General features: G+C 34.4%; 1 protein-coding gene across 2 annotated transcripts in view; it reads right to left on the reverse strand.

The window, feature by feature from the left end:
* The window catches only part of LOC136037652 (m7GpppN-mRNA hydrolase-like), a 52574-nt gene that overhangs the window by 21802 nt on the left and 10214 nt on the right, over window positions 1-20558 (reverse strand). For both annotated transcript variants that reach the window (XM_065720371.1, XM_065720372.1), the window contains exons 3-6: window positions 11892-12060; window positions 9433-9651; window positions 4929-5176; window positions 831-954 (exon numbers count right to left, since the gene is read on the reverse strand). In XM_065720371.1, coding sequence (XP_065576443.1) covers window positions 831-954; window positions 4929-5176; window positions 9433-9651; window positions 11892-12060 — 760 coding nt within the window. The remainder of the gene's footprint in view (window positions 1-830; window positions 955-4928; window positions 5177-9432; window positions 9652-11891; window positions 12061-20558) is intronic.

The raw sequence follows: 20558 nt of genomic DNA on the forward strand, positions 1-20558 counted from the left end.
GTGTCTGATTCCTTTCTTGGCGGCTCGGTAGCCTCTATTCTTAAAGCTGGGAAATATAGTTTTCACTGCATTTCACATACGCCTATCACAGATGTATCAAATATTAGTAGGATTTTTGAATATGCTCTGATCCAATATTTTAATGAAAGATTTGATTGGACAAGTTTCAAGCAGTAAGTCTTGTAAGTCGTTCGCGCCTTTCTGGGGCCATTTTTGTTTATTGTCCTGTGGTGGCGCAGTGGGTTTTAACTTAGCTTGGTAATACAGGACCTAGAGATCGAATTATGCTGCAAAAATGCACTGCAGGGCCGACACAGGGACCTTAGTAGTCAAGAAGTGTCGTTAATCTGATGCAATGCAATTACTGAAAGATTTGCGAAAAATTCAAACTAATTTGGCTTTCAATCTCGTGATGGGTGCCAGCATGCGCATATGGCTTTAGCTTCACTTCTTTAGAATGCCCCAGTCTAAAAGTTATGTATAATAGATTTCCGCATTGGCTAAGGCCTTCGATAGTATTTGCCATAAACAAGTGTGGCACTCTTTGTGCCACACTTGTTTATTTGTATTTGTTTTTATATTTTATTTATATTTGTTTTTTCTTGTTGATTTATTTTACTCCAATTGTTTTGCCAAGAAGTCAATTAAAAATAAACAATTATTATTAGTACTTTCACGGCCAAAGTTAAAACAAATCAAAAATTATAGGTCAGCTTGTCTATCTATCAAATATCAGATTTTTGCAATGTTTGGCGTGCGCATGACCAAATCACATTGCCTTTTAAACTGTGAATGGAAAATTTGGAGAGGATGTAAACAAGAGATCTTACTTCTGATGGAAGAACTGGTTTTCTGCCAAAACTGATAGGGATATTACAAGATCTGTCACCAGCTGAGACTGTTCTATTTCTCCTTCTTTTCTCCATATATCGATCAATCCAAACTTGAAGCTTCCTTGAGAAAGATTAAAGGTGATTGTCAAGTTTCGACAATAAAAATAAAATAAATGGCTTTCAACGAACGTAATCCGATACTGTCCGACTAAGAAGGAATTAAGCAAGTGCAGAACATCATATTTAGAGCAATTCTACAGAATTCACTTATTTTACATATTTCAAGAAATTTTTAACACAAATTTACTGACGAGGAGGGAAATATAATTCTTATTTTTTTTCATAATCCATTACAAAAAAACAATATTTCTTGAAAATTAGTGTTCTAGCAATTAAAAATTTAACAAATAAGTGGAAATCGTATTTTAAGTACTTAATACTGAGGTGTCTGAATTTTGTTGTTCAAAATGTGTTCTGGGTGTCCCATAGGGTTGGAGAGGATTTGCCTACAGATACTTAAAGTTCCCAGCTTACATCAATGATGCAGTTTCTTCAGTTCTTGGCCTAAATATACATACAATTTACTGAGTTTAGGCTATCCCTCAACACAAATCGGCATCAGAAAGATTTATTGAGGAGTATTCAAATACATTTTGGCTTCAAATTGTTTCTAGTAGAAGCATAAAAATTTTCAAAATACTATCAAATACATTTTTTTTCGCCAAAAGTCACTATTTTAGTCGGTTCCAGAAACACTGTCCATTAAAACTACAGATTTAATGGATAGTGTTAATGGACAACAATATTTTGCGCTCTGACTAGCAAAGTTGTGATTTTGAATGTTTCAAAAAGTTCTTTCAATAAAAAAGCCCTCATTTTTTTCTCTTTAGATTCGAAATAAAAGAAGAGTAAAGAAAGTTTTACGTTATTAAGCAGGTTTTCTTGTGTTATGTCCAGCTTTTATAAGTAAATATACTATAACAGAAAAGGATGTTCTCTCAGATTTTATTACAGTTTTCTAATTTTAAATTAACTGTAAATCTCAAATTTCTTTTCTGATTCTGGACACACAACTTTTATCTACTTTGGCGAATCTAATTGCAAACATCAATGACATTTTATGAGATTTTACGACATTGATAAGTCATTTTATGGTCAAAGCATCATAGGAAATTAGGCGAGCTACAAATAACGGTTTTCTATAAAAAAAATATATATATCCGCCAAATTCCGCGTCGTGCACTCGAAAAAAAAAGCTTAGTTGTGACTTAAGGCTGATAATGTCATAATTGCTATCTAATTATAGTTAAGACAGAACTGAATTTGTATCAAATGAAAATGTCATGAATGTCATAAAATTACACCAAATTATCATCCATAACCTTTAAAACCGTTAGGGAGATTCGATTGTCCTTGTCTTTTACTGTTATGTCTTCAAAGACATGCAGCATTATCAATAAAATTGATGACAATTATGACATCAAACAGGAGCAGGTAAAGCCAAATGTGTTTTTAATACAACTTTGGCCCTAACACTTATACAACATCGGATTCTCTATTCTTTCACAAGCCAAACATGAAAAGAAAAAGAGACGGAGACTAGGTAATCCTGGAGACGAAACGAAAGTATGTTAATCCCACATCCGACCTAGAAGAGAAGCCGTTTCTGAACAGTATCAAGCTCGTCATTTGCATAAATATCGCATCATTCGAAAAGCAAAAATATCCGGTAAAGAAACTTTTCATTTTATTTGACTTAAAATTTGTGACACAAATAAACTTTTCGTTTATGACATAAAGTACCAGCCAAATGTTATGATAGATATTATAACAATAATGTCATCAATTCCAAATAACCTATATCCTCTTCATTTTATAGTTCAATACTTTAGTTCTAATTCCAATTAGTAATTTTTTAAAAGTCATAACTAAGCGTTGTTTTTCTGAATACACACTGCTGAGTCCAGGCATATATACTTTTTAGAAAATAATCCCTACAAAGACCTTTTATAGCTCACCAAGTAATCTATAGCCCCTTCACTATAATCTTCGCCAGTGTCATAAAATGTCGTCATCATGTCAAAATGTCATTGTAATATCACCACAAAATGTCATTAATGTCAAAATTTGAACAGCAGATAAAAATTCAATTTCATACCAAAAACAACTTTGATTTAAAATGTCGTAAATGTCAATGGTGTAATGGAATGTCACCAAATGTCATTGATATCATCAACGTCAAGTTTCCTATACGCCCATCACGACATAATGCCAAAAATGTCATAAATTTTCACAACATGAAATGATATTTAAACTGGAGAAGATAAAAAGACAATTTCACATCATGAATGTTTATGACATAAAATGTCACCATAATGGCATAAAATGTAGCTGTAATGTCATAAAATTCCAAAACGCCATGAATGTCATCATAAAATTTCACCATTCACAAGATTTAAACAGGAGCAGATAAAAAGTCAATTTTATGTCATAATAGTTAATGACATAATGTTATTAGGACTGGTTAAGATGTCTCGTTACAAGAGCTGATATTTATGAACATAGTTTTCTGAGTTCAATTTTCACAATTTTCAAAGTTTCTGTATTTGTAATAAAAAATTATAATAACAATTACAGGACTATATCTATCAAAAGTTGCAAAATTCCGATTTGTGTGCCTCTCAAATAGCTTTTTAATCAAGAATCCCTCTTTAAAAGTAGTCTACAATATAGTCTAAAGAAAGAAAATACTAATGTGGTCACCTCACCGTTTAAAGATGAAGGAAATCATCACCTTGAAATCTAGGCCTTTCCCTACATTCATATGAACATTCTACGTTGAACATTCATACAATGATACATATGAAACGTAACGAACCATATCGATCGTACATATAGAAAAAAATTCATCTTTTCTACATAAAACATATTAATTTGCTTATTATTTATTATTTAGCTAGAGGCACTTTTTGGAATTGCGGGTTTTCATTTTTACTGTAAGGTAATTTGATTTTGATGTTTTTATCATATTTTTCCCTTATGTCAAGTTTTTGTATGTTTCAAAAGTTTTTTTATATTTAACGTTTTTTAAGGAATACAAACTCAGTAATGTTTGTTTGTCATAGCCATTGACAGTCCATAAATTTTATCATATTAAAACAAAAAGTTTCCAACAAAATTAACCTTATATTAAAAAAAAAATGTAAAAAACCACAAGTGGAATGTGGTATCCTTGTTTTTTAAAAGAGAGAAACTCATTAATCTAAAGTCTAAGCCCCTCTACGAAGAAAAAATTACTCAGCTCGGCTTTTCCTCATCTAATCCGAAACATAAGATAAGATAAGATTTATTCATCACGAATAACACATATAATATTACATTTTATTATTCCCCCAAAGGCTATTTGGCCTCTAAAGAAGGGGGAAATACACGAGTCACTTACTCAGAGAGGAAAAAAAATAATCACTTAGTCACATAAAGAAGAGCAAAAAGGAGAAGAACAGAAAATATAAACAAAATAAAAACTATAGAAAACAAAACTAAATAGACTAATAGATTGAACTGACTAAATCAATTAAGTAGATCAGTAGATAAAATAGAATACAATGAAATAATAATAAATCATATCGAAACAAAATGTTCGAAAACAAAATATCGAAAACAGATTTTGGTAGCTCGGTTTCATTTTTTACTATAGGGTATTTGACCTAGAAACTTGAATCCTATAATTCGCTATTTTATCTTAGGTTTTCATTTTTAATAAGCGCTTCAAATGCACTTATCATTGACAAATCGAGGTTTTTATAGATTTTATTCACATTTTGTATATTGCTTTTGGTTTCTTTGATTGAGTTTTCACACGTTTTTTCGTATTGCTTTTATTAAGTCCAGCAATGTTTGCTTGTAATAGCCATGATTTTATCACACACTAATTAATTGGAATATTCAATATTAAATTAATCTTTATAGTAAAACTTGATAAAGAACGATCAGACTTGATCCCCTCTTTTTCTTAGACCTGATTCACTAACCCAATCCAACCCCCCCCCCATTCAAGAACAGTATTTTAATAATAAAAGATAATAAAACACTCACCTCATAAAAGGGTAAACTGCATAATAGTTGGGAGCGTTCTTATCTGTGTCTTTTTTGACGAATCTAATTTCTTCCAAGGAGTGCCATCTAATATGGCGAATTTCATTTTTTGTCTGTGTCTGAAACTTTGTGTTAAATGGTACGTTGGGGATAATATAAAGTCGTGTGGTATGATCATTCAAACTTGTTTCTATGTATTCATTTGGATCTATAATGGCTTCACAATTAAAGCCGACTTCTTCCTCGATCTAGAAACAATAAACGAATAGATAGTTAAACTAAGTAAACACCGTTTCAATACATCTGCTTGAGTAGTTCGAGTATGACGTTAAAATAAACAAAGAACACAGATAAAACATAAATCTTAGACTTTTATCAACATAAAAGATTTTAAAGAATTTTGAGATTTTAGAGTAAAGAGCGAAGATTGAGACAGGGGCATAATGGAATAATTTTTATTCGTTTAAACTTTTAATGCTGATTTTTGCTTTTAAATGAAAAATTCTCTTCTTTATTTTAGAAATGAATCCACCGAATCCTTGCTGCTAGTGTATATGATTCTTGGCTTAAAGTTTTCAGCATAAAATTTAAATTATTGCTCTATTCTTATCTTGTGTATAGGTTTATTCGCTGGTGAAACTCCCTAGGATTTATTTCGTTAAAGGTAGAAGAGACCATAATCGGGATAGAATTTTCCAGAACTTTTGGCTCTATACTACCAATCATAATTAAAAGGACTCTCTGCTCTAACAAAGCTAAGTTTTAGCGACACATTGCCACTACACGCATTTGCATTGCGTGTGCATTGCCACGACACGCCACTACACGCAAAAACAAACACGCATTATGTCTTTTGAATAAAATGCGAATCTTTTGATTTGAAATCTTTTATTTTTCCAGATAGGAGCTTGGGACCCAGAAGCTATCAGACATGATGAATTTCATAAAATAATTTTCATCAACATTTCCTCCTTTTTTGACGACGTTTGTTCTGTACTTTTAAAGTTACGCAAGCTGCTTTTCTTTGTTGAGCTTAAGAATAATTTTAATATTGGAAATTAGCATCACAATCAAATTCTTCTGGTGTAAAAGTTGTCACCAAATCTCTCTAATTTAAAGTGTCAGTTTTTATTTACAAGGGATACTCTTTACTGGCTATTAATTACCATGGACAAAACGATAGCCAACATAAATCGGGGCTGGCAGCTTCCTGATGCCTAGTGAGAAACCGTAATATCAAGAAAGTTTGCATGAGCTTATATCAAGGGACTGGTATGTTTGTCAAGGCCCAAATTGGCAGGCAAATACTGCGTGCAATTGGTGAGAGGGATAACGATAAGGCTATGGACATTTTTTGTGGTGGGGTGTAGGGCCCAAAAGATCACACTATCTGTTTATGTGTCAACCAAGGGGTAGTAGGAAGAGGCAAATGACATTTTCATAAACCAAAAAGTAGAGTTGAAGAAACAATTATAAAATAAAATCCTATGCAAATAAGACACCTTGGTAGTAGCTATTTCAATGTATGAATTCTTTAATAAAGGCTACTCATGACCAAACAGAGATACGTACTCATGAATTGACTCTGAAAAGTCCTAAAAACAATGGAAGGGGGAGGGATAAAACAAATGACTTTTGGTATATTTTGAGACTTTGAGAAGACTTTCAGCAACACATGTATAAGAGAGCAAATCCAGTCCGGTTACGTCAATCAAGAATATACGACATTTATAAGCGTTTTCCAAGATTTACGGTTTCCCCCTCCAAGTCCCCCCAATGTCAACAGATCTCGTCGGGATTTGAAATAAGAGCTCTGAGACATGAGTTCCTTCTAAATATCAAATTTCATTAAGATCCGGTCACCTGCTCTTAAGTTAAAAATATCTCAATTTTTCTAATATTTCCAAATTAATAACCCGCAGCTCCTCCAAAGAGAACGGATCCGTTCCAATCATGTCAATCACGTATCTATAACTTATTCTTATTTTCCCATCAAGTTTCATCCCGATCTCTCGACTCTAAGCGTTTTCCAATATTTCCGGTTTCCAAAATTTCCGGTTTCCTCTCCAACTCCCCCCAATGTCACTGGATCCGGTCGGGATTTAGAATGAGTTCTAAATCACAAGATCCTTCTAAATATCAAATTTCATTAAGATCTGATCACCAGTTCGTAAGTTACAAATACCTCATTTTTTTTTAATTTTCCGAATTACTCCCCCCCCCCAACTCTACCAAATAGAGCGAATACGGTCCAGTTATGTCAGTCACTTATCTTGGACTTGTGCTTATTCTTTCCACCAAGTTTCATCCTGATCTCTCCGCTTTAAGCGTTTTCCAAGATTTCTGTCCCCCCCCCCAATGACACTGGATCCGGTCGGGATTTAAAATAAGAGATATGAGTTACAAGGTCCTTCTAAATATGAAATTTCATAAGGATCCGACCATTTCTTGGTAAGTTCAAATACATCATTTTTTTAATGTTTTAGAATTAACCCTTCCCCCCTACCTCCCCCAAAGAGAGCGAATCTATTCTGGTTATGTCAATCACGTATTTAGGACTTGTGCTTATTTTTCCCACCAAGTTTCATCCCGATCCCTCCGCTCTAAGCGTTTTCCAAAATTTTAGGTCCCCCCAACTCCCCCCCAATGTCACCGGATCCGGTCGGGATTTGAAATAATAGCCCTGAGACACGATTTCCTTCCAAATATCAAATTTCATTAAGATCCAATCACTCCTTCGTAAGTTAAAAAATACCTCATTTTTTCTAATTTCTCAGAATTAACCCTCCCCCCCCCCCAACGCCCCAAAGAGAGCGGATCCGTTCCGGTTATGTCACTGACTTATCTAGGACTTTTGCCTATTTTTCCCACCGAGTTTCATCCCTAACCCTCCGCTCTAAGCGTTTTCCACGATTTTAGGTCCCCCCCAACTTCCCCAATGTCACCTGATCCTGTCGGGATTTAAAATCAGAGTTCTGAGACACGATATCCTTCGAAACATCAAACTTCAATAAGATCCGATCACTCTTTCGTAAGTTAAAAATACCTCCTTTTTTCTAATTTTTCCGATTTAACCGTCCCCGCACTCCCCCCACCACAGATGGTCGAATCAGGAAAATAACAATTTCTAATTTAATCTGGTCTTGTTCCTGATACGCCTGCCAAATTTCATCGTCCTAGCGTACCTGGAAGTGCCTAAAGTAGCAAAACCGGGACATCGCTATATGCCACTTGGTAGATACCAAGTGCCATAAAAATTCAAAAACATTACAAATTTTGGAATGTGCAATTTTTCCTCTATTTACGCCATCACGCCACCGAACACAAAAATATGTCCTTTTCCAAGTAACCTTTGTGTGACACCGAATCTATATTAAAATTCCTTCACTTGTCTATAAATTCAGTTTTTTCACTTATCTTAACCCAATAAAAAGGAACCAATTAGCAGAAAATTCTAGCCTCTTACCCAAAAGACTTTTAACAGTCTATTCTTACTTATATGTCCCTCTCCGTAGCAGATATGAAACCAACATTTTCATACCCTAAAATGCATTGGAAGCAAATAATAGGTAGACCAATCAAAAGTCGCCAATCCTCATTGCAAAGATGACCAAAGTATAACAGCCACCTCCTGTCTTAAAATTTGAACTAAATTTTTCGCTAATGTGCAGGACAATACTGGAGTAGTGTCGCTTGAACATTTTGTGTTTACGGAAAAACAGATGTCATATTCTTTGATCGCCTCATCAATCAGCATTCAATCATCAATTCAATACAGCATCAATCAGCATTGAAAAAAGAAAAAATATCTGTCTTGGCTCAAAAGGTTGATTTTCTTGCTACAGGCTAACGTTCTAATATCATTACATAGAAAGGAGCAAAGAGAATGCCTATTTGGCTATGAGGTCAGTAAACCGTTTTAAACCTTTAGCACTCTTTGGTTTTATTCCAACTTTGGTTAGAAACTGGTGCCTTCCTGCTTGCCTTCTAAAAGCCTCAGTCGAAAACAGGAACATGGCTGAATGGAACAAAAGCCTGGCTTCACAATTTCAGATAGTCCTCACCAACATCGATAATTAAACTCCACTTCAAATCACACGCTGTAGCTTCTGGCTCCTGTAGGTTCAAGCGAAAATAGTCCCTTTCATCAATATGTGCTGGTGTCCACACTTTCCATGAAAAGCCCAGAAGTTACGACCTTACCACTTTGTAGTAATAATCAAAAATTGGCGGACTAGAGAGAGGTGCGTGAACCGGACACACAACTAAAGCGTTGCTCCCACAACGAAATTCCGAATTAGATTCACAACAATTAAAATTAAGACAAATTTGATGAAAGTTACTGATAAAAATTTGGACTAATATTTAGAGGTTTAAAAGCAAAAACACAAATATATCGTAGCAAAACTTGAAAAGTTCAGCATTGAACTAAATTCATTTCCTCCTCCTCCCTTCAACTCAACTCCTTCATAGAAAACTAAAAAAGAATTCAAGAAGGTCTCACCTCTCTAATTGCACATTTGACAGGTTCCTCCTCTTCATTAACCTTTCCTTTGGGAAAACTCCACCATCCTTTAGAGCTAAAGCCTTGAACAAGAAGCACATGAGTGAGAGTTTCATCTAGTAAGATTCCACCAAATGTTGGCACGGTGTTCTTGTAGCCTTTCCAGTTTAGGAGGACAGTGTCAATATTTGACAGATGGGGGCGCAAGAAAGGAACATGCTGTAAAGAATACTTGATAAACCAAGAGAAGAGTGGCACCAGGACAAAAATGAAACGAAGATAAGGAGACCCAGTACTTTTATGACATACCCTCTATCCAATGTTTTTCTAATATGTTTCTCTAATGCTCAGTCCTAATGAAATATACCTAAGTAGGAGAAAAATATAATACTTTACAAACAAATTTGGGCTATAAATTTGAAAATTGGGGGGGGGGTAAAGTAGCGGGGGTCTGCATGTCTAATGGGTTAGATACAATTATTCTGCATATTATGTAATAAGAATTTTTCTCACATTGTCCACTGTCATACTGTCCCCCCTCGTAATGTGCAAATATATAGCCCAAATTATATATTTTCCATTTATTCTTTCACTTCTCTTTGTCTTGTCTCACGCTAAGCTGAAAGAAACTAACGAAAAAAACGGTTCTATAACTCAACAATGAATGAACAACTTGAGCGGTAGGGGTTTATCATACAAGCACCGGGAGCTCCATAGAGCAGAGGCAAAAAGCAGATTGGATTTAAAGTATGTGATGATGTCATCTTAATCTACCGCAACTGTAAACTTGTGATAAGGTTATCCTGGCTAACATCAACTCACATATATGTCCATTTTCTTCATTCAATCCCGTTTGAAACTTCCACGTTAGTCGGAAAAATCAGGAGAGATGTCAACTAATATTTATATTCTCGTATTAGACCAATTAGAGATGTCCAGCCTTTTGTTACCGCACTGTCAGCCCTGTGTCTGTCGGTGACACTTCACTTTTTATATAAAATATTGTTTATTTACTACAAAGCAAACGTTATTTCGTTAACTTGGTTCATTCTTTTTCAAATATATAAAAAGCTCAATTTGAAAATGACACCAAAACTCTTTAGATAAAATTCACGGCGGCAACACCGTCTTTGTTTATTATAATATCTGCTTATTTTGTTTGACTCCACTGTTTATTGTAGTTTCTGTTCGTCTGAGGATACGTATTTTAATTCCTACTCATTTTGCTCGTTTTATGTTACATATGTTACTAAAACTAGTTTCTACTGGTTTCGAGTCTCAAATTTGATCTTTACTTCCCTTATATATATATGTATATATATATATAAATATATATATATATATATATATATATATATATATTATATATATATATATTATATATGTATATAATATATATATATATATATATATATATATATATATATATAATATATATACTGAGATGTTTTCACTAAATTTATTTCACTTCAAGAAGCATTTATAAAAGTTATTTTGAACTGTATTTAACGGAGTTCTGTATAGGCACCTTTACCTCTAGTAGCATTAAACACAGCAAGATGGTAGGCTACTCGATTTCTCATCGGGTTTACTGTAGGATAGCCCCACTATTTGTGGCAGCTACAAAACGAATCTTTTGCTTCAAGACAACGATGTCCTATATTGATACACAATATCTTTTACAAAGCCCCATAAACAAAAGTTCGAGGAAGCGATATCTGGTGAGCTCAGTGGCCATAGAACTAGCCCTTCATTTCCAATCCATAGGTCTGGTAATGTTTTACTGAGGAAATGACATAAATGCACTCCCAGTTGTGGTGGTGCACTAATTTGGTAGAGAATGATCGTTGGGTATAAGTCAATCATTTTACTACCAGATATCAGTTCAGAAAGTTGAAATAAACACAGTGCGCAGTAATTGCTGCTTCGTCAAAGAAAAATGAACCAATAATTTGATTACACATGGCTCTATGCCACAGATTCAATTTGGACCGTCCAAATAAAACCCTAAAGTCATATGAAAGTGTTTTGAACCCTAGATTCCCATATGACGTCTGTTTAAATTCCCTGGAAAACTAAAGTTTATCTTTTCATAAAAGCAAACTTGGTATGAGGAGTGCTTTATCCAAAAGAAATGTGGCAAAGCACACTGAGTACAAAACTCTATTCATTTTGGGCTTGTCATTTGCATTAGAGTCTGTAACGTATGCACTCAACGAATAACTCATCAACTATCTTAGTTGGCATGAATTTTATTTATTTATTGTTCTTTTCAAATAAAGAGAATTTTTGCAAACCCTGGAGGTTTTCCTGTCTTTCTTGTTATATCATCAGCATTACCTCGAAATTATGTCTATGTGTGATATTCTAAAAACGTCTATGAAGTTTTTGGCTTATAATGGATAGGCAAACATTGAAATAAGTAAAACGAAAAAGAGAAGAGAAATAAAAGTTAGTACCTTAAATATGGCAATAGTAAAATCCTTGAATCTTATATTCTGAAGAGATTGATATTCCGAAGCTTCATTCGCATATCTATCGATGAAAAACCAGTGTGCTAGTTCTACTTGAAAACAAAGACGCACAAGATCATTTCGTTCATGCTCAGGAATATTTATGATAAACCTCCTGAAACCAACCACAAATAGAGAATAGAAAAACATTGTATATAAGAGTTAAAGAATTCCACATTAGGTAACATCTGGAGACTCCATTAAATGGAACATTTTAAGAAAGACAGACTAAAATGTAGTTATAAGCAGTGTATTGAGGCCTTAAATTTTATTTTGGGGATGTCAGACTCCTCTGCCCTTGCGTCTAGAACCAAGTTATTTAATACCTTCCAAAGAATCTTGACTGTACTTGAACAAGGAAATAAAACGCAGTAAATTTAAGCAGAAAAATAGTATCTGATAAGATACCAATATGGTAAATAAGGCAAAGACTTAGTCTTCAGATATAGGAGGGTGTAAAATTCAGAAAGTATTTCTTGTTTCATAGGTAGGCATATGCCTTAGGAGGGAGAGTTGGATAAGCCACTTTTCCTTGGGGTGGAAGCAGAGACAAACAAGCTTTTTCATGACAATATTTTTCTTTTTGTCCTGGAAGGGGATTGAGCTATGTACTGTAAAGCACAGTTTATGAATTGAAGATATATAGCACAAAACACTAGAACTATTTTCCATAATTTAGAAAAGGAATTTATGACCTCTTCGCTATATATATATATATATATATATATATATATATATATATATATATATATATATATATATACATATATATATATATATATATATATATATATATATATATATATATATATATATATATATATATATATAAAACAAAAGAAACAGTTGCTTAAGCCAAAAGTGAATTGGTATAAAACTTGACAAATATTTAATTATACAAAAGGGAACCAAAGATTTGAGTTTAACTTTAATGCCAAACAGTTTTAGAATATTAAAATTCACCAAAATTATACCATTGAAATACAAGCAAGGGCGTATTCCTGGATACATAGATGCATTTTGTGCGAATTTTCTCATTAGCGGATAGTGAACGCAGATTGAACCCACCCCTTTTACAACTTGGCAGGTTTGGCACAAGGCATAAAACGAGAAGAACACATCACACTGTCGTTCATATTAAAGATACTTTGATTATTTAAATTGTGACATTTGAGCTCAAGATTTTAACATTTCGAAGATAGTCATCTATATCTGTATATAAAAAAGCATCGACTGCGCATGAATTACCTAAATCTGCTAATATTCAAGTATTGAAGTGTCATCTATATCTGTATATAAAAAAGCATCGACTGCGCATGAATTACCTAAATCTGCTAATATTCAAGTATTGAAGTGTCATCTATATCTGTATATAAAAAAGCATCGACTGCGCATGAATTACCTAAATCTGCTAATATTCAAGTATTGAAGTGTCAACGTTAAAATATAAATTTCTTAGTTTTTCTGAAACAAAACTATTTCTTAAAAGTATAATCGATACTAAAATTGCGTCCATTTAAAATCAACCAAGCGATCCCACTTTCAATGAGAATTTTGTAAAAACGGACAACGAACTGTTTAGGAGACTAAATAAAATATTGTTATAAAAATCGGGGATGAAAAATTAGAAATAATCTTAGCCCGGGGGGCGGGGGGACAAAGGGACTTTTTAACAAGGGGGGAACAATCCTGACCCATGATTTCACGTGGCTTTTCTCAAGTACTTGGAAAATCGTAAACTATTTTTAAGGACATACCTGCCCACGGGAGGGAGGATATTCTTCTCCTAGAGAATTGTGATTATTTCTTTCATGTCCCCATAAAAAATGACCAATATCTTGAACAATGCAAATTTTATATTACATTCAGCAAATCATAGAAAACTTTTATCAAGATGAGATTTTGGTTTAAAATCGGGGTTGAGCAATACAACAACCTCGACGATTTTTTAACAAGCTTCACTAGTCCTTTTCACTAATTTCCGTTAACAAGCGTTTCTTGCATACAATGTGTGACAACTACACTTGAGAGCTACTATCCCTGGATAAATGCTGCTAATCAGTTTTGCCAAAAACTTGTTATACCCAACAATTAGCCGGTCTAGCCGAGTGGATTGGTGCGCTGGATTTAGGATACTTGTCCGAGAGGGCGAGGGTCCGAACCCTAGTGCAACCAATTATTTTGTTTGGGACGGGGGTCAGTGGCGTGCCTTTGTAAGCACTGCCAGAGTCGTCCCAGCTCTAAATGGGTACCTGGAGAAATCTGGGGAAGGTAAACACGAGAGGTGTGCAAAAGCACAGGATGGCTGGCCCTCATCACTCATTGCACTTCCTGGATGAAAGGCCCTGAGACGGAGATCAGCACCGCTGGTTCGGACCTTAAGGGTCTAGAGCCATATCCTTTACCTTTTTTTATACCCCATAATTAAGTTCGTCTCTTCAGGGCAGAAACCAGTTCGATTTTCTAGAGCACTGAAAGTATAGCAATAACACTTCCATTCGAACATTCTGCAAGGAAAGGAACATCTACTTCACCAAGCGTCTACTATTCTACCAAAAACCCATTAAAGATGGCTTCTATGAAATAAGTAAACAAAAATAGACCCCCCCCCCTATATCTGCGGACGTTAACCATAACACAGTAGACATTTTAAAATTAATTACGTTAAAGCCAAGTTTTTGAGTGATTAACTGAATATCAAGCTGCCAGAAAAAAGTGCACAAGGTTATTCCCTAATTATTACTAATCAACTTACTGTTGTGTATTAATGTAGTTAAATATGGCCAGACTCTGCGCTTTAACCTACTTGAGTTTGGTCAGTAGTGCCTGGCAAAAAGAACATTAAGAGCAAAAAGGTGACTTAGAAAATACTTTAAAACCAAAACAATCTACCAATCAATGCTGATTTTCAGAAGAAGGATTTTTCCATAAGCGTAACAGTATTGAACCAATTGAACATTGTAAAACTTAAATATTAAGACTGTTGCTAAAAATATGTGTCATCAAACAGTTCATGATAACGAACTGTAAGTAAGGGCCGACCCGGTTCAATAGTAAGCGAAACCAAAAACGGAATTTTGATACCAATAGATACATCAAAAGAACCGGATTTTTATGCTGATTAATTATATAAAATTCATCAAGTTTAGTTTTACCCATCAAAAGTTATGAGCATGAGAAAATTCGCCTTATTTTCGAAAAAAGGGAGAAACACCCCCGAAAGTCAAAGAATCTTAATGAAGATCACATCATCAGATTGAGCGGATCAGAGAACCCTACTGTAGAGCTTTCAAACTCCTTTCTGAAAAAATGCGGAATTTTGTATTTTTTGCCAGAAGAAAGATCAGGGATGCGTGTTTCTTTGTTTGTTTTTTTTTTCTTTTTCCCAGGGGTGATCGTATCGACCACGTGGTCCTAGAATGTCGCGAGAGGACTCATTCGAACGGAAATTACAAGTTCTAATGCCATTTTTTCTTAACCAATAAAATTCGAGGGCAACTAGGCACCCTACTACGTGCATTTTTTCCCAAAGTCACCGGATAAAATATTTTTAGATAGCCATTTTGTTCAGCATAGTCAAAAATTATAGTAGCTATATCTCCGAGGACAAATTAATCCCCCAGAATCCCCAGGAGAAGGGCTGCAACTTATGAACTTTGCTCACTGTTTACATATAGTATGGGTTATTGTGAAGTTAATAGACGTTTTCAGGAGGGATTTTTTCTGGTGGGGGGTCGCGAAGGGGGTTACGTAGAAGGATCTTTCCACGGAGGAATTTCATAGGGGAGAGAATTCCCATGAAGGAGGCACTCGGTTTTGTAGCATTTTTTAAAAAATGATAAATTGAATAAAAAAAGTGCTTCAACTGAAAAGTAAAGAGCAACATTAAAACTTAAAACGAACGAAAACTATTACGTACATGGGGGGGTTCGTCACCTCCTCAATGCCTCAATTTTTACGCTAAAGTATTCTTAGCAAATTGAAAACAGCTATTTATTCTAATGAAACGGTCTTTGTGACTCAACGATCATTCTTAAAGAATTGGAAGAAAATAAAACGTACATGAGGGAGCTAGCCTCCTTGTCAATACCTCCCTCTATGAGTTAAAGTTCGATTTTTTTAAATAATGACCGACATAAACAATAATTTGTTTGTGTTACTTTTGGTCAATCTTAGCATTTAATTTTATTCCAATTATTTATTTTTCAATACCTCACTCTTTACGCTAATGGTTTACTTTTTGTTCCAATTATTTAAGAATGGTTCCTGACGCACAAGGACCGTTTAATTAGAACAATAAGCTTTTTACAAATTCACAAACACTTTAGCGTAAAGAGAGAGGCACTGAGGAGGGGACAGCCCCTTCATATACGGAATAATTTCTGTTCGTTTTGAGTCTTAATGTCGCTCCTTACTTTCAGTTAAAAAAAAAACTTTTTTTTAATTTAATAAGTTCTTAGGAAACAATAATCATAATAATAATAATCTATTTATGCCCTCTATACAAACATACATGAATGTACACAGAGGAGTATAGAAAACAAATGAAAAGAAAGCTTTAAACTAATAATACTCATAACAACCCATGAATATACACAAAATAGCTTATAATACCTCGACAGTACATAACAGTAAAACACTAATAGTGCATAACATACAAACAGTCATAATAAATAGCTCAGTTTTGTCAAAGCTATAGCTATAAAATTATTTATCCATCAAACAAGACAGTTAAGGGGGAAATTGAAAATTCATACTTTGGTGCTTACCCTACAGTAGTTAAATCTCTTATCTGTCACATGTAAAGGGCTCCCAAGTCTCCAACTAGCTGTGGCAACTATATTTAAATATATATTATTTAGTTTGTTGCTATTAAAAAGTGATATTTGAAATAAGTAATGCTTTTTTCAAATAAAAAAAACACTGATATTTGCTTTGAAAATACCCTCCATCTAAAAAAACATGATGACCTTATTAAAATTTAGACAGCCGAGATGGTTTTTAAGGGACTTCAGTGTCTTCTTATGACTACAATAGTTTATACAGATCTTCCACTACCCGTACAATTCCAAAATGACCTCTGCATTTCCCTGGTCTCCCTGATATCTCACCAAAATCGAAGTCCCATAAATCAATGATTTACATAAAATATCAAAGCAACTTTTCAGTGGTGGGAAATTGTGCTTCTTGGTGGAGTTTTGATTAACAGATGTTTGGAGTTAAAAAAAAAATATTTGAAGCATCAATGATGCTTTTGGTGATATCATCATTTAAATCATCAATTAATATTGATGGCAGGGACCATACTTCCCAGTTTATCTGCCCATGGCTTCCAATTATCTTCGTTGAAAAAATCAAATGTCAATGCTAACAACACAAATATCAATGGTTGAATTTTTTACATCGAAGGAATGCACATAAATTCCTAAATTCTTAGGTGTAAATAGCGTGTGGGAATGCTGACTGACAGAAATTGAATCCAGTAGTAACAATAATTGAGGGTCTCTTGTGTTGGCTGAATCCCAGAGAGGATGATAAAAATTAAAATTACCAAGTATTAGCTGGTTTGAGGAAAGGTCTAATAGTTTCTTGAAGGCAAGATCATTGAAAGAAGAAGGTTTGTTTACATATAAATTAACAACCGACATAAGAGGCTGATTATCCATCTCAACCTTTGTAAGTAATACTTTCATAGATGACTGGACATCAACATTAACCACTGAACTAATCAAATCATGTCTCACAAGTGTTCATAGGCCTTACCATTTTTGAGAAGAGAGATTAAGAGCCCTATCTTTTCTATGAATTGACTAATTTTTAATGTTAAATTTTCGACCAGAGCATAAATGAGGTTCTTGGATACAAACAATTTCCAGGGATTCCACATAAAAAAAAACCTTTTCAACTCAACCAGACGATCAATGGGTAAACCTGTTGTGTTGAATTAAGCAATTTTCAGTCTAAACTGTGTGGTAATGTCTTTGATACTAAAGGTTGTTTTCGTTTGTTTTTAGTTGATTTTTGTTTTGAAGAAGGTGAGAGTACACTTGCATTTCTTTTGAGGAATTGACAATTTGTTGAGGTTGGGTTTTTCATGATTTCCGATGTTGATTCTGAAGGTGAACTTGATATTGGACGAGAGTCAATAGATTCCAAGTCATCCTCAGAAATAGAATGATTGAGAGTGAAATCTATAAACGTTTCATTGAATGATACATATGAGGCCCTAAGATCCTGAAACATTTTTTCCAATGACCTAGGATTGAATCTAATTTATTTAGATTTTGAGGATAGAAATGAATTGATCATTTCAGGAATTCTAACTGTTAAGACTCCATCAATTATTATTTTTTTTTTTTTAATTAGGGGTTCTAAGATCCCTGTTGTGTTGACATGATTGGGCTTATAGGAGCATTTCCAGTGGCTGGATGGTAAGGAAATTGTTCATTAGAAAGAACTAGAGCCAAGTATTCCAATTGAATCTAAGGATATCTGCATACTTTTTCTGCAGCACTAATGGTGATTTTTTCTTCTACAACCTTAACAATTACCTCTTGAGCATTCTGTGTTATGGGAGACGCTTTGTCTTTAGCATGATGGTTGCCAAGACAATTAGGACACTTAAATAGCGAATTATTTTCTCTATTAATAGGACAAGATGTTGCTAGGTGGTAATTGGCACATCTTGAACATCTAGGTGTACTGCAACATACTTTGGCAGTGTGGCCATACCTTTGGCAGGTGTTGCTAGGTGGTTATTGGCACATCTTGAACATCTAGGTGTACTGCAACATACTTTGGCAGTGTGGCCATACCTTTGGCAGGTGTTGCTAGGTGGTTATTGGCACATCTTGAACATCTAGGTGTACTGCAACATACTTTGGCAGTGTGGCCATACCTTTGGCAGGTGTTGCAAATCATGATACGAGGAATATATGTCTTGACTTTTTTTTCAGTACCCAGAATAGAAATAAATTTAAGGAGGTCAAGTGAGGGAGTAATGATAAAACCACCAACATTCATCTTTTCAGATGTCAGTTGACTAAAGAGTGGACGTACTCTTGCTATACCTTGGTCCTTCAATTCCTCTAATGTCTCAACTTTAAAAATACCATTATCAAAGAAGACAAGCCCCTCAGGGGTGTAGCCCTTGGGGCGGGGAGTTTGACTGCAATCCCTGTGGACTTTGGACAGGGAAATCCTTTTCACAGGAAAATGTTAACACTAGATCATCAGCCAATTCTAGCCTTCCTATCTCCAGAATCTTGTTCAGCACTATTTGATTTTTGATCTTAAAACAGTTGACACTTTTAATTGACCCTACCAATATTGAGTCCTTTTGGCAGTCTTAAACTTGCTTTCTTAACAGCATTAATCCTTCTTTAGTTACACCCAGTGGGGGTTTAAAGGGACCAGGCTCCCCAGTTTTTGTTAACTATTGATGGCATTGTCCTCACCTGTAAAAACAGGAGATGAAACTGTTCCTCCTGCATCAGGGGGATCAGACATTTTTAATCGCTTTCCAGGCACTACAGAGATACCAGAAAAAGCACTACAGAAATACCAGGATACCAGGAGCTTCCACACTACCAGCCACGAGATGAAAAGAAGAGAAGAAAAAATGGTTTAATGCTTTATTAACTTAATATTGTCTACCCTTCTTGCATCTTCCAAGAATTATTGAAGTTATTTCTTTCCTTTCCATCTTCGTCTTACCGAACTCAATTGACACATTAAAGTGGACCTTAGCATTGTAGTTAGAGCGCCAGATTGTGTATCGTGCACCCACCCATGCCGGATGGTACAAAAATGCTGAAGATGGATCCTAGGGTAGTCGACCATGCTGAAAACGATTATCGTAGGGCGCATTTTTGCCGTTGGGGTTTTTCTGAGATATAGGCCAAAAACGCCAAATTTAGCCTATAACTAAGTGTGACGATTCAGGATTTTTTGCGAGTTATTGGGTTGAGGAATCTGACGTAATATTATATAAATCGAAAGAACAGATCTAGATCTACAAGAATATGATTTTTAAATTGAAAAAAAACTATTTTTTCTCTATTTACTGTAGATTAAAAATAAGTGCTGTAAAATTCGACAAATATCTCAAAGAAAGGCTAAAAACTCGAAATTTCTTCAAGGTAACAATTTTTTTTCATATTCGAAAAGAAAGTTCAGTTAATTCCATATAATTTGAGCTAAAAATATATAAACTATTTTTATTTTTAAAAGGTCTACGATTTTTTTTTTGTAGTGTCACTGAAATGATCACTAGTCGTATCGTGAAAAGGGACATATTTTTTTTTTTCTCAAAGGGTAGGAATGCTTCAAACTTTCTAATTGTTTGAAAAATTTTAACTTTTAATTAAAAATAAAAATAGGTTTAAAAAAAAATGTTGACTGAAAAAGTGTTTAATTTAGAATGGATGAATATGTTTTCTGGTGTACTAAGGCGTCTGCAATTACCTTTTTGGGACCTGACTTGCCACTGATACGACTGAGCTATTTACTACATGAAAGAATTCTGCTTCACAGATGGATTCAGTCGGCGTACTGGAGTTGTCATACTCGGCCTACCCGTAAAATTGGGTAATAGTAATTGATTAGGGACTT

This window comes from Artemia franciscana, chromosome 17 (assembly GCF_032884065.1).
Source record: "Artemia franciscana chromosome 17, ASM3288406v1, whole genome shotgun sequence".
In the NCBI taxonomy this organism is placed as follows: Eukaryota; Metazoa; Arthropoda; class Branchiopoda; order Anostraca; family Artemiidae; genus Artemia; species Artemia franciscana.